The sequence below is a fragment of the Bombus vancouverensis genome, chromosome 6, assembly GCF_051014615.1.
Source record: "Bombus vancouverensis nearcticus chromosome 6, iyBomVanc1_principal, whole genome shotgun sequence".
Classification (NCBI taxonomy): Eukaryota; Metazoa; Arthropoda; class Insecta; order Hymenoptera; family Apidae; genus Bombus; species Bombus vancouverensis.
In genome coordinates, this window is record NC_134916.1 from 13,349,191 (window position 1) to 13,363,744 (window position 14,554).

At 32.3% G+C, this 14,554-nt stretch overlaps 6 protein-coding genes across 10 annotated transcripts in view; 4 read left to right on the forward strand and 2 right to left on the reverse strand.

The window, feature by feature from the left end:
* Nucleotide 1: 1 nt before the first annotated feature.
* On the forward strand, nt 2–2,712 carry Nup50 (nuclear pore complex protein Nup50). Of its 3 annotated transcripts, none has more exons than XM_076619534.1 (5): nt 2–108; nt 595–752; nt 838–1,796; nt 1,857–1,994; nt 2,093–2,712. In XM_076619534.1, the coding sequence occupies exons 2-5, from the start codon at nt 597–599 to the stop codon at nt 2,397–2,399; spliced, it is 1,560 nt and encodes a 519-aa protein (XP_076475649.1). In that variant the 5' UTR covers nt 2–108; nt 595–596; the 3' UTR covers nt 2,400–2,712. The 3 variants fall into 3 exon arrangements, with proteins under 3 accessions (XP_076475649.1, XP_033187938.1, XP_076475648.1); XM_033332047.2 differs by having other exon boundaries at nt 39–186; XM_076619533.1 differs by having other exon boundaries at nt 56–135.
* A 502-nt stretch (nt 2,713–3,214) lies between these two features.
* On the reverse strand, nt 3,215–7,444 carry LOC117155748 (protein lin-9 homolog). Of its 3 annotated transcripts, XM_033332042.2 has the most exons (8): nt 7,196–7,444; nt 6,009–6,348; nt 5,632–5,937; nt 5,141–5,558; nt 4,715–5,064; nt 4,387–4,633; nt 4,113–4,315; nt 3,215–3,996 (listed from the first exon to the last, which is right to left on the reverse strand). In XM_033332042.2, the coding sequence occupies exons 1-7, from the start codon at nt 7,212–7,214 to the stop codon at nt 4,124–4,126; spliced, it is 1,872 nt and encodes a 623-aa protein (XP_033187933.1). In that variant the 5' UTR covers nt 7,215–7,444; the 3' UTR covers nt 3,215–3,996; nt 4,113–4,123. The 3 variants fall into 3 exon arrangements, with proteins under 3 accessions (XP_033187933.1, XP_033187932.1, XP_076475647.1); XM_033332041.2 differs by having other exon boundaries at nt 3,215–4,315; nt 7,196–7,442; XM_076619532.1 differs by lacking the exon at nt 7,196–7,444 and adding an exon at nt 6,445–6,529 and having other exon boundaries at nt 3,215–4,315.
* A 390-nt stretch (nt 7,445–7,834) lies between these two features.
* LOC117155794 (QVR superfamily protein rtv) lies at nt 7,835–9,754 on the forward strand. Its single transcript, XM_076619536.1, has 9 exons — nt 7,835–8,085; nt 8,173–8,276; nt 8,381–8,539; nt 8,596–8,663; nt 8,744–8,926; nt 8,996–9,129; nt 9,202–9,306; nt 9,394–9,573; nt 9,702–9,754. Exons 1-8 carry the CDS (start codon nt 7,935–7,937, stop codon nt 9,570–9,572), a joined length of 1,083 nt encoding a protein of 360 aa, XP_076475651.1. The 5' UTR covers nt 7,835–7,934; the 3' UTR covers nt 9,573; nt 9,702–9,754.
* rtv (QVR superfamily protein rtv) lies at nt 9,737–11,079 on the forward strand. Its single transcript, XM_076619535.1, has 3 exons — nt 9,737–9,948; nt 10,188–10,355; nt 10,429–11,079. Exons 1-3 carry the CDS (start codon nt 9,879–9,881, stop codon nt 10,629–10,631), a joined length of 441 nt encoding a protein of 146 aa, XP_076475650.1. The 5' UTR covers nt 9,737–9,878; the 3' UTR covers nt 10,632–11,079.
* On the reverse strand, nt 10,764–14,462 carry LOC117155752 (uncharacterized). The gene is made up of 5 exons (XM_033332053.2): nt 14,312–14,462; nt 11,941–12,058; nt 11,785–11,859; nt 11,480–11,644; nt 10,764–11,368 (listed from the first exon to the last, which is right to left on the reverse strand). The coding sequence occupies exons 1-5, from the start codon at nt 14,318–14,320 to the stop codon at nt 11,166–11,168; spliced, it is 570 nt and encodes a 189-aa protein (XP_033187944.1). The 5' UTR covers nt 14,321–14,462; the 3' UTR covers nt 10,764–11,165.
* Nucleotides 12,913–14,554, forward strand: part of LOC117155789 (cell adhesion molecule Dscam2) — a 175,238-nt gene continuing 173,596 nt past the window's right edge. Inside the window, exon 1 of the mRNA XM_076619524.1 lies at nt 12,913–13,286. The gene's annotated coding sequence lies outside the window, so the exon portion shown is untranslated. The remainder of the gene's footprint in view (nt 13,287–14,554) is intronic.

The following is a 14,554-nucleotide window of genomic DNA, read 5'->3' on the forward strand; positions in this document are numbered from 1 at the left end:
CCTTGGGTATATGTATATATGTGTAGTATGATCGAGATTGAAAAAATGCGCATGCGCAAACTTGAAAATTGTGTTTAGTTTAGTGTTAAACCTTGTTCGACTGCTTGTGTATGTTAATTGCATACTGCAATACAAGTATAGTAAATTTATTTCAATTAAACTTTTTATAGACTTACATTTATTTTGGTAAATATTATGATATAATTTAATTTACTTTTCAGTTATATTAAAAAGTTTATATCTTCTATTTTGGCAGTTTGTGAGGTTATATTGCAAGTTTTTTCATATATTTAAACATAAACATGTCATTTTCCTTAAAATTAATCGTATTATGATTATTTAATATAATATAATATTAGTAATGAATCGTTCAATTTTTTGTACTTCGAACTTCTATAGAATTGTTTGTTGTATGAACATATAATATACAGAACTTTTTTGTCAATTTGTAAAATAAATAATCTTATTATCTATTAAATGTATATTGATTTTTACATCATTAGTTAAAAAGGTTAATTTTGTTATTTGATTTTACATAAGAAAAAAGGATATAAGCAAGGCAGCGCTGAGTATATTTGTAAAATATGTTTATAGAAATGGCTGGTAAGAGGGCTGCGTCTACAGACCTGAATCATGACAATTGGGATGAGGAAGAAAAACCTGAAGAAGCAGGAACATTTAAAAAAGCTTCTGATGATGTATTGGAAAAACGTATTGTTAAAAAAGCTAAGAGACGTCTACAAAATTCAGAAGTAAATAATTCTGACATTTCCTTATTTTTTACCTTACAATATGTGTATACGTATGTGTATATATTTCTTTCACAATATTTTTCAGGGTAGTACCAGAAATGTATTTGGTACGTTTACAGGTTTTAAAACAAAAACTTCAACTAGTGCTTCACCCTTTAGCTTTTTAGCTAATAATAATACTAATATTAGTGTTAATGATATGGCTTCTAAGACAGTTACGAATGTAAACAAGTCTTCAAACAATGAAACTCCAAAAACTAATGAAAATGGAACTAATAAGAGGGAAAATACAGAAATACAAACTTCATCAACTATGTTCATTAGTAAAAATAGTACTTCTGATAAGGAAGAACAAAATATATTCAAGAAGTCCACTGATTATTTTGCTAAATTAAAAGGGTTAAATGAAAGTGTGGCACAATGGATTAAAACTCATGTTGATGCAAATCCATTTTGTATCTTGACTCCAATTTTTAAGGATTATGAAAGGTATCTTAAGGAAATTGAAGCTAAACATGGAAGTGAGATTGAAAGGTCAACACAAGCACAGTGTAGTGATAACAAGGAAATTGCAAATACAGACAAAAATATTGAGAGTTCTCCATTTGGAAGAACACATGCAAAGGCACCATTAAAATCTGCTGAATGGAAACCTGAAAAATCAATTTTTGGCAATATTAATCCAGTTTCTAAATCTATATTTAAGAAATCTGAACATACTGTAAATACTGGTAAACCTATTTTTAGTACAGATCAGAATTCAGGCTCGCCTAAATCTATTTTTGATAGTATTGATCAAAAATCTGGTAGCAAAAGCATATTTGGAAGTACAAGTTCTGAAAAAAATCCATTTTTGAGTAAGCCACCTACTGCATCTGATAAATCAGAAGAACAAGAAACAAAATCAGATTCAAAACCTACTACTACTACTATTGTTACTAATACCACTATTACTAGTTCTTTTGCTACAACAAATACAGCTACCTTTTGTTTTGGTCAAAGTTCTGCTACGAGTAATACATCAACTGGATTTAGTTTTGGAAGGTAATTTATTTAAAATTTTGAGTATAATAAAAATGTTTTAGTAATATTGTAACTTTGCAGTACCAAACCATTTACATTTGGAGCTCAAGTAGTACAGCCACGAGAACCTGAGGATGAAGGAAAAGATGATGAAAATGAAGAACCACCAAAAGCAGATTTTAAACCAGTAACAGAAGAAGGTGCCATATATGAACAAAGGTACGTTCAACATTTTCTATCAACCATAAAGAAAGCGGGGCATGTATTAATTTAAGATTAAAACTTGAATGTAATGCAATGTATTACATTTTTTACAGGTGTAAGGTTTTTGTTAAAAAAGATGGTAATTTTACTGATCGAGGTATAGGAACATTATTCTTAAAACCAACTCCAAATGAAAAAACACAATTATTAGTACGTGCAGAAACGTCTTTGGGAAATTTATTGCTCAATACTTTATTAACTGAAAGTATCCCAACAAAACGTATGAACAAAAACACAATAATGTTACTTTGTTTACCAATGCCTGAATCTACACCACCTCCAGTACCAGTATTATTAAGAGTAAAAACAGATGAAGACGCCGATATATTATTGGAAACACTCAATAAACATAAAAAATAAGAAAAAAATAGCAATTCTAAATAATATGACATATTATTGAAAAATAAATATAGTAAAATCATGTTAAATACTATTAATTGATGAATTTTTGAAAACCATAATACACGTTACAATACAATTTACGTTACACCTATTCATTGTAATACTTTTACCTGACTTGATATAGAATGTAATGTAAAATGGAACTAGTATAAATTATACATATTTTTTATTGTACGAAAAGTACGTTATGGTATCAGTAAAATATGTAATATAAGTAATATAATATGTATATGAAGCAAATAAATATAAGACTTAGAATATTTGAAGTTCATATACGTTATTTGCTACTTTTATTGCAAGTACTTAGAACAAAAACAAGTACGAGTAATTAGCTAAATGTATACATATTCAAATTCAGTTTTTCTTTGCATTATTATATGTTATAAATATAAATACCATAACTTATTTAAAGTAATTTTTTGTTATGTATGTATACAGAATTATATCTATAGAATATTATCTACATGCTTAATATAGGTTTCCTAACGTAAAATTATTTACATATAAAAAATTCATGTAAATAGAATCTAAAAGTGGTAAGCCCGTAACTTACATTTCTTGGCTTATTCTTGAATATAAAACATTTTATAGTTTCCACTTTTATAACTTAATGTAATGACTGTTTCATCATCTAACGAAATAATTGTTTTTGTTGAAGATAAAAAAAAATGTAAAAGGATTGTGATATTTTGGAACAATAATCTATTTACAGATAATAAAAAAAAGTTTAAGGGATGTCCATATTTGAATTATTTATATTAGTATTGCATGTGTAACTGCATCAAATTTACATTTACTTTATTAAAAATATAATATGCTTGAAAAATAAGTACAACATTCATATAACTGTATTTATGACAACATAATATTTGGAATCAGATAAGCTTTAATAATCGATGTTCTTAATTCAATATATTGGTAACTATTTTAAAAATAGGACCATTAAGTAGACTCACATATTATAAATAAATTATTCCATATTATATTAAACATTTCACAATTTTTCAAAGTAAAACATTCGATATAAATAAAAAATTGGTAGCTAGTATAATAAAACAAATGTAAAAGATCCATATTTTATATCATTTATAGTGTATTTACAATTGGCAATGCCATATTTGTGCATATACCTAATGTACAGTTATTGAAAATAATTTTTCAAAATACTAATGTATTAATTATATATTAATTTTTGGAATTATCTATAAGCAGAAAATATTAAGCTCTTTTTTACAAAATAAAAAATTTGTTTCATTCCTACTGTGATGATGTAATGTTATAAATTTCTATATAAAGTTAATGAAAGCTGCCACTGCAAAATGCCACGCTTTATTTACAATAGCCATATTAGTTTATCTTTGATTTAATAATTCATAGATATTTAATTAATTATTGCAAAGTTGTATTGTAAAAATCGCAAAGTTGACAGGTAAATCTTTTAAACGTGAACATTTTTAAATGTTTAATGCAATTAACAGCACAGCGCATTATCCTAAACTCATTTGTAGAATGTTTGTATCCTAATAAGATAGGTGCTCTTTAATGATGATATGCCCTATACAAAAAAGATAATAAAATAAAATTGGACTTTTTCATATAAAATATTGTAATATTATAGTTGATATTTGCTTCAGTATTGTACATTTTTTTGTAAGTATTAATGAAAATTACTTTCATATTTGCTAAGCTCTTTGGGCCATAAATGGCGTTAAAGCACCTCTTTGTCCCAAACCTAATTGTATATGTTGCATGTGTATTTCAACACAATTTTGAAAAACTTGTTGATTTTGTGGACTTAATTTTGCACGTATTTGCTCCATTGTGCCTTGTAGCACTTTTAATTCATATGCATTACGATCTGAATCAGATAAACTCTAAAACGTAAAGAAGATTGTATAACAATAAAACAGTATGTATTCACATTAAGGATAATGTTTCAAATTACCTTTACTTGAAGCATAAGAGCTGTTAAATCTGTTACTAATTGAGACATTTTTCCGGGTTCCCTGTCATTAACACTATTATGTCTTGCAATCATATCTGCAGCTTCCTGTCTACATTTTTCACGCAGATGAGAAGGAGCTAACATAGCTGCAACACTAGGTTCCGGAGCCATTTCTTGACAAAGTTCTTGAACGTCATTAAGAAAATCTTGCAAAGCGGTATTCATCTTTTCCAATTCAACTACGATACTAAAATTATAAATATCAATAAAGAAAGAAAATAATTTTTCACCAAATATTACATATGAGATTAGTATAATAATCGCTTACCCTGCATATTTTCTTTCAAAATCTGGTGGCAACAGTTCTCCAAACGAACGTCTTTTTTCTGCCTCGCTGTTCATCTCTTTTAATTTTTTTATTTTAACCTTCTTAGCAGCTAATATTTTATTTACTTTAACCATAAATTCCAATAATTTTAAAGGATAACCATTCATTGTTCCACCAATATGAGATTTCTTTGGTAAAGATACAGAAGCATTCGATATTAAAGGATCGCTGTTTAAACGCGGTGACATTAATTTCATGGCATATGGTGGAGATGGTACATATTGTACATGTCGTGGTCTAAACTTCTGTGCAAATGACGCTACACTTATCGTTTCCGGTGGTTCATTTGACTGTAAATAACAAATAAATACATAATAATATAAGATTACAATGTGCTTCTTTGCTCCAAAATAGATATACACATACCAGTACTTCATAATCTGGAACACTATGCGTTCCAAGTCCGGCGCGTTCAAATGTAATTCTGTAAGTGTTATTACTAGTATCCACAGCATCAATACTTCCAGTGAATAAGCCATCCTGTGGTTTTCTCAGTCTTGCTGTAACTTTGGTTCCTATTACCAATTGTAATGGTATTTCTGGTGGTAAATCTTTGAAACTATTAATATCAGCAGCCTTTCTTTGTTGCAACATTCGAATTTTTTGTCTCTTTCTTTCTAGTTCTCGTCTTTCTTCCTCAAAAAACGACTGTGAACACCTTCGTGGTTTACCCATCATTCTTCTTATCTTGCACCATTCAACTCGTGTTAATTTCCGAGTTTTTAATTGTGGAAACGATTCTTTCAGACAAATCATAAAATCATTGTCTCCTTCAAAAAGAGTCCTGCATAAAAGAATATTTTAATTGTACTACATTAAATTATACATGTATGTGAATATATTTTTTTCATACATACTTATCAATGTTACTATAAAACCACTCGTAACAAACCCATTTGTGTGCTTTTGGTAATTTCAATAAATTTCTTAATCTCATACCAATCTTTTGTCCAATTTTACGATCCGGAGATGAAGGTGGCATTGGTTTATCAGGTTCTTTCTCTTGTTTAATTGGAGTCATTGTAGATGATACAGGTTGACTTAATATATTATTATTTTTTCTGGGCTCATTGGTTATTCTATTTTGTTTTTTTGCAGGAGATGGGCGAGATACTTTTTTAGGAGAATGTTTTGTATCCGGATGTGACGGATCTTTTTTAATTCTAAAAAATAGGTGATATTAATTAATATATACATTATATTAATAAACATACTCACAATGTTAAATATTTACCTATGATGAGGATGGTTAACTAATATATCATCATAAAACAATTTGTTTTTCTTTCTAATCCTCGCTGGCATTCCCCTTCGATTTAAAACTTGAACTGGTTGGCTAGGAGGATTTGGTTTTGGTGGAGGTTGGCTACCTACTCTTTGTAAACCTAAAGCTGCAGGGCCAAGTTCAGGAATTGGATCAGATTCTTCAGTGTCCATATGGGAGTCTGTTGAATTATTTGAAATTTGCTGATCATCCATATCCATTGTATCATCATCGATCACTTCACTTTTGATCTCATCAATTGACGGATATCCTCCATTCTTTATAGATAACAGCGTTTCAGCAGATTCACCTAAGATAAAATAATTATTTATACATAAGAAAAGAATATTTGCATAAAATACAGCAATAGTGATTTTGGTTTTGCTTCTTTTAGATCAAGATTTACCTTTCACGATTAAAAAGCAACAAATCTGTCAAGTCCATTTATGGTTACTATTTAAATATGCAAAGATATAATCAGTCATCATTATAAAAACTATTTTTTAATGCACTTATATTTTATGTTATTTTCAAAGAGTCTGTAAATTATATTTCATAATATTTTACTCATAACTCTTTGAAGATTCATAACTTATAAAAAAAATTGATGCATAAAACTATCACTAATATTAGATATAATTCATAATAGACTATTCATTTATAAATATAAAATATATTTTTCTTTGTCTTTTTCTAAATCTGCTAATAAAAATTATTTAAAATGAGAGTTTAGTAAGAACGGGGAAAATCATTCTGCTTTTAGCTGTCGACATAACCAAACTTGTACGTAGTTTGGTAAACAGTATGTATAGTTATCGCATTAGAACTAAAGTCATAGAATAAGCGATATTACAAAAACCACAAAATATATTGTCAAGTATTTGTCCCTGAAGTATTGTTTAGTAAATGAAATCTTAAACGGTAAAAATCTTCATTGTCCCGCTTGAATTGTGTATTGGTCATTTTTGAAATTTTAAACCAGATCTTTCTGAGCGCAATTGAAACACTAACTCTAAAATCATCAACGTGTTACAGAAAGATCTTGTACATTAATAATATAAATTTTGAAACATTTCTTAGACTTGTGCAACTACTTTTTGTTTTTAATTAATCCTTGCTATATTAATTTTATGAAGAATAAGTTAACTTTAACTTACTTTCAATCATCTCCGCCATGTTGCTATCAATGATGCATCATGGGTATGTGTTTTCGTCGAGCTCGTCCGTTTCGCGGTGAATTTCGTTAGCGGTTCTTTTCCATCGTTCCAAATGCTGCGATTGGTTAGCGAGCACCTTCGAATACTGAAATAAATCTTGCGGAACCTTTTAAATGTACACTATATTAAGCGCAACATGTTGTACGATAAATTGAAAAAGAGCTTAATGAAATTTAAGAGATTCGATATTATGTAAAATCAATCGGACAAACGAAATTATTTATATCTATATATACCTGTATAACATTATTTATAGGATATCTAACTTATTTAAAGAATGTATACTCTGAACTTAGCAGTTTTATTTTAACATTAATGCTCACTTAATATGATACAAATAAACTTTTTTTTGTTATTAATAATTTCATCAGTTAGTACGGATAATATTGTTTCAATTGATCAATCCGTGGCACCTACGAAATATTGTAGGAATAAGGAAAGATTAGTAACGTCGGAAGAGAACGATGAATATTTACTTATAAGCGCTGAGATCGATACAATTGTTGTGATGGAATGTCGATTTTGGTATAAAATACTATTTCACTGACTAAAAAAAACGAAAGATTTTGTTATTATATTCGTTTTACAAGATAGCAATGACAAGGAAGAGAGGCAGTCAAAAATTTGGTACCATCAAGATCGATATAGAGAGACTCCTGAAAAAGAGATTCAATTAGGGATGGACAACAACGCGTCGTTCAATAGGATTTACACTACTCCAGATCTTTCTTTAGTAATTAAAGACATTGCAGTAACAGACGCTGGTATTTACTTATGCCATGGTGAGGAAGGACAGGAGATAGAGAATAAATTCAACTATAGAATCGAACGTAATCGAAATCTCACTGAATTTACCAACTATCTAGATAGAATTAATATTTAGATATAATTAATTGGACAAATTTATTTGATGATAGCAATTTTCAAAGAACATGGAGTCTCGTATAAAGAACAAGGGAACATAACTGATTGGGAGAAATATCGTGAAATATATTTGGCATCAGTTACCACACGATTTGCCGTGAGATCATCATTAATTCTACTATTCTACTCAATATTAAATGCCAAATATTTATCAAATGTTCACACTTTTCGTGTTTATATATCGAGCGCGATTTGCATTAGGTTTCACAAATGTCTGAGTTGGCTCAAATTCGAGAGGTTGGAATACTGCTTCAAGTCACTTCAGAATGGGCACCGTGGGGTCCATGCGAACGTTGTGTACGTAATCGAGGATATAAGACGAGTGTTGGAAATTGTCAATTAAAACGACAAATAAATGCGGTAAGAAGGACGAATTATGAGACTGGAGACGATCACTTACCACATTATGATTACAGACTATTGCCAATAAGAGCGATTCATCCATAGTTAAGTTTTTTCGAAGATCTCCTTCATTACCCTGCAAGTAAGCGAACTTGTCTTTTATCTAGAAAAGATAAATTTGAAATATAAACAAATATTTATTCATAATAACACGGGTTTAAGAGCAATTTTACTCGAAGAAGAATTTCCTGCTGTTAGTAGTGCGGTGCGTCATTTGCCGATATTTATTTTAAAGGAAACATGCAAAAAATGTCCCCGCGTGAAAAGAGTAAAAGGTCGCAGATTCAAGTACATTAAACGATTCGTACTAGCAGAAGGAGCTTATCTTACGATCGTTTGTCCCGAGTAACTTAATGTTTGAGCGAAATTAGCAAAGTACTGTTTGTAACAAAATTCAAAATTCAAACATCGTAGGTCAACTATGGATGCGCAAGTATCGTGGAAGAAGGATTCGATTACATTGGAAAGGGGTGTCCGACGATCCTTTCGCAAATTGGATCCAGAAGCTCGCGTGATAGTAGACGCTTTTGGAACGCTTTATCTGATAGGTACTTCAAGTAGAGATAAATTACACATCGTACTTTATGGTATTTCACATTTTTCTATCTACATACAATCAGATGTTTCCACTCACGAAGAAGGTAACTACACGTGCTACATCGATAACGTTAACATGATGCAAGTAAAAGTCATTGTTATATCTAAGGCAAGATTAGTAACCCAAGGTAAAATTAAAACTAAATTGTTCAGTCAGTTATAATGCTTATGTAAAACATTGGACGTTTAATTACAACATCTTCTACTTTTTATAGAATTTCTGCGTCATCTGGGATATCTAGGCTTCATATTTCTACTTTGCTCGTTTTGTTACTGTAGTGGTCTGGTTTATACATGTAGACGAAGAGATAAATTCGACACAGTTGTTCCAAAGAAAGATACAATTGAAAAAGAAGAAGAAGAAGAAGAAGAAGAAACACCATTTATATATTAAGGTTCATGATTCACGAATTGACCGATAACAGACGGTTGATAAGAATTGTGCAAGCTGTTTACCGACCGAGTTATTATTCTTCGAACGATTTCTCCTATGGGAGCTTCTTAACAGACGATGACCTTACAGGTAACCAAGTGAAAGGAGGCAGTGGAAGGGACAACTGCATGGGATACGTGTCCGTTTCTCGTAGTCACAGTTTAGTTTCAAAATGGCTGAGTTTGGTCGTTCCTGTTTCCTTATGTCAGTTCATGAGTGAGAAATTCAATTAAAAGTAAACGTATTTGCAAACAAATTCGCGATAGGATGAAGTTAAGGACAGAGGTTTTCGTACTCTCCGCGATTCTTTGTCTGGTTCTGTTTCAAGGCGTAACCGGTGAGTTTCATGCATAACATAGATCGCATCTATACGTACATACATAGTGGACAATGTCATACTTTCACCGCATACCGAAATAGCTCATCCTTTCCTTGAAGTGTGGTGTTTCTTCTTTTTCCTTAATTTAAAACGTATCTATTCATGATCCTCGAAAACGATTCCAAAGAAACGATCTCGTTAGCGTTTGCGGATTGTGTACGAAAGTAAAAGTGTTATTTATAAGTGCTCCATTTTAGGACTTCTGCGAAGATGTGTGAATTGTAGATCAAGAGGAGATCTAGGATCTTGTAAGGATCCTTTCACTATGAACTCGACGGCGATTGAAATGGAAAAAGGTGTCGACACTGTCCCTTGCGCATCTGGTTGGTGCGGCAAAATAATTGAACGACACGGTTTAAATAACGGTAAACATTCGATGGATACACATTTAGATATACATATTGAGAATTGTTTTATAAGAAATATTGTATCGTATAGAATATGGTACCGCCACGCAAAGGCTTTGTTTCCAACGTGGACCTGACGACGGTGAGGAACGATGTGCGTTTACCGTGTGGAACTACAAAAAGGTGTATATGTGCCTTTGTTTCGGGGATCTATGCAATGGAACGACGAAATCAAGCATCTCCAATGGTTTGATTCTGACAACGCTTTCCGTTTTACTACGATGGTTCATTTGAGAATGCTGGAATTGAATCGAATGTATATTATTGTATAAAATGTTCCTTGTATTTGTACATGTCTTGATATCGCCAATTTGCAAGTATAGCCAGTATTGATTTGTTATTAAGCTTAAATGAGCGAGAAATCTGTAAAAATATACTCTAATTTTATTTATAACTTCGTATTTTATGTATTATAATTATAAGAAACCGAGGTATACATGTTTTATATAACAAATTTCTGTGGAAAGTTGTACGGTGATTAGTACAGTGTTTTATTGTAATTAATAACGGTCACGATCATTTGTGTACATTACAATTGCAAGACTGTTGAGTGCGGACTGCGTAAAAAGACAAAATGTAATTATTTTTATGTTGAATAATTTCAAAATAGGAAGCAAAGAAGTTGTTTGTTTCGAATTATACTAAATAAAGATGGGACACACTTTCTGCTTGATACTAAAAAGACCTTATCTTTTTCTTTTACCAACATGCGACGTCCGTTAGTCAATTCATAAATAAATAACATTACTGTTAATAAATTCCTCTACATTAAGCTTTTCTAGAGAATGGCGAGGTAGGCCTCAAACTTCTCAATATGTGACCATGAAGGCCGTTTCGCCTCCTTTCTTCTTGGTTTTTCAGCAGTGCTCTTTCATGTGGAATATCATCGTAAAATAACTCGCCCTGGCTATAAAGGTATTTTACAGCGAGCATTGCCTCCTCACCGGTCAATAGATACGGGTCGTGGTATCCTGAAATATCATTCAAACTAAAACGAATGTCTCTCGCTTTATTTTTAAAAGCAAACCAATATATCCTTGCATTCTTCTAGTGTATTCTTGCGTGTCAAATGTATTGCTCACCAAGCCCATTGGAAAAGTCAGGTGTCATATGTCTTGATTCTCGCGAACTGTAACCAAGATCATTGATATCCACTGGTGGAATGAAAACGCCTACCGGCCACAGAGATTCTGCATTTTCCGGTTTTATATATGGTGCAACGTTACCTTTATTGTGTAATCGTTGTCCTGTGAGAACATGCTTAATTTATTATAGTATACATCATATTATAAATTAATATTAGATCCTAATTAACGAATATATTCACTTCGTTAAATTATTGGATTACGTATTAGACTCTTATACTTATCAGAGTGGAGTATCGTACCAAATTCTGTAGGGTTTCCTGTTGTGCTTCTTCTCCCAATAGAGACGTAAGACGTCTGATCTATCGTCCGATCCCCTGACAGATAGGAATTAATGTTGTTTTGTGATAATGCGAGATTTTTAACGATATAGTACGTAATTACATTTATGGACTAACCATCTGTCGTAATACCGTGCTCATAAATGTGCGGAGGAGAAATAAATTTCACGTGCACTTTTGAGAGCGGCAAAGCTCTGGTTGCTGCAACAGCAACTAAGAAGACCACCACTTTCATCTGTAATTAAAATTCTCGGATATTCATGCGTTTACCACGAACTTCTCTTGTTAGAATCTGAATTTAAAACATATTTGGAATTAATTCCTTGTTTTTTTGCCGCAGAGTAGCAAACATCGTGATATGTATATATGTATATATGTATATATATATTTTGAAGGACCCTATTTTACTTTTACTATTAAACTTGTTCTTCCTATAATGATAATATAAAAGTAGGTCAAGGTATTTGTGGCTAATATTTCTACGCTCTACCAACCCGGATGACCGAAAGAACGAAATGTAAATGTTAAACCGCATTTACGAAACGATGACGCCATCGGTGGGTCCTGCTGAGAGTGAAATAGATAGAACTATGATCTCGCAGGTTCTCCGTTGGTTTCTCTGACAAAAATTAATTGTATACTTCGTCACAGTGCTGCCTAATATAGCCAGATAATCTGGTGCTTGTAAACGATAATCACAGCCCGTAGCTAACGTGTTCGAACATATCTTATTACGGATATGTACAAGATAAGGACGTAAGTAGAGTCTCCGCGGTAGTGATTTGTTTGCAGTCTTGTGTCGTATATCATCGTTATTGTGATATATATCATCGAGTAGTGTTAGGCAAACTACTAGACGCGCGGATCGAATGTTACGGGGCCGACTATCATGCGAACCAATGTCCACTGAAATAAACAATTATCCTTGGACACGAATGCTTCATACATCAAACGAGTTTAAAAGAGAATCTGAAAGCGACCATAGGAGCAACATCCTCGACGCGTATCATAATTTGTACGTGTTTATGTGTGTATGTGTTTCTTTATATTCGCGTGCTTGTGTTTATCTGTGTGTGTTTGCAGATGTACGCAATAGATGACTGTGAATTGGTTCGCTCATACATGACTCGTACACAGCGCGTCTTGCAAGGGATTACATAGATATCTATTCACGATTTCGTCACTCTGTTGTACATTCGAATGCGAACGTTCGTAGAAAGTAAACGTCCAAATAGTGTTCATATTTTAAGTGAAACGCTGCTCCATTTCTGCTTTTTATGCCTTATTATAGAAGGACCAATTGATAGGGCTATTTTCTTCTTTCATGAAACGGTTATTCAACGATATTGGCTAACTTGCATATCTATAGCTCTCATCGAGCTTGGTGGTTCGCGAACCAGCGCAACGAACTGTGCCATTGCTTTGGCAAGAGCATCATCAACGAATAATTGAAAATCATGCTGGTATGTAATATTTACTTTCTATTAATGGAATGCTATTGGTTAACAAGATTTATTAAGAAAAATCCAGAAACACGTATATTCTTCCTGTCCTGATGTAATATGTAACTATATCGCGATTGAAACTAGATCGTACATTTTCATTACCTTCACATAGAACGAGTGCACTTGTGCTTGACAAGAGCCTTATTCCGCCAAGATAGTAGCAGTTAAAGACATTCGTGTGTTCGACGATGCGTGTCAAACCACCCTTTCGCCTTCCTTCCCGCTCACCTTCACTCGCCAAGTAGAAGTGGCTCCTATTAATTCTGCGCCCATTGTAAGGCAGCGAAACGAAATGCAATAGCTACGATGGAAAATTTTTCACCGCCGATACAAACACTTGTATGCACTGGATGTAATATTTTTTATAGAAATCCTTAATTGCGAAACACTACATATATGTGCTTCCAATGACTCTCCAAAGAAAGAGATACATTGTAAGAAATAGAAAACGTGAGAGAAAAGAATGAGAAAATGGAAACGAATGCTTTTGTAGAACTGTGATGTACATAGAAAGAATGGTTTATCGTCAAGTATTTGCTTTTAGAAAGTACCTGTTACATACAAACACGTAAAGTATTACACATTAAATAATTGCGATGATTGATCGAGTCACGCGAAAGAAAGTGATTAACATTAATCAAGACGATCTTTATTGTGTATCGATGTTGTGTCAGCCATAGAAAAACATGAATTACCTTAATCAACAATCAGTGTTCCATCAATTAATCCAGTCAAGTGTTATATCCAATTAAATGTAGAAGCAATGAACAATGGAAACCCGGAACCTTCGCTTTATTATATGAAAATATCTACCACTGGTGCATACACCGCTCTCTGGCACGATTTTATTTATACTTTTAATTGCAGTAATCAAGTTTCGTAGAATTTCGCGATAAAATTTCTACACAGGGTCATGTTATAAATATGCATAAAAAACCGACGAAGTATCTGAATAATAAATTGGTAATCGTTGTAACACTCACCATCGACATTGTGAATAACACTTGCAAAATATCGACCACTGACGTTCAGTTTCGTTCCGCTTGTTGAGTTGCTTACACACTGGTGAACACCCGCGTGAAAACGTAATTCCGAAACGATTTGTCTAGTGTCTTCTAAACACGACCAGGAACTGTTCCAGTTTAAATGTCTCGGGAGAATGTCGCGCGTGGTTCCAGCATCCCCCTTCTTGTTACGTACCCCACCTGACCAGAAACCCAGTTGCG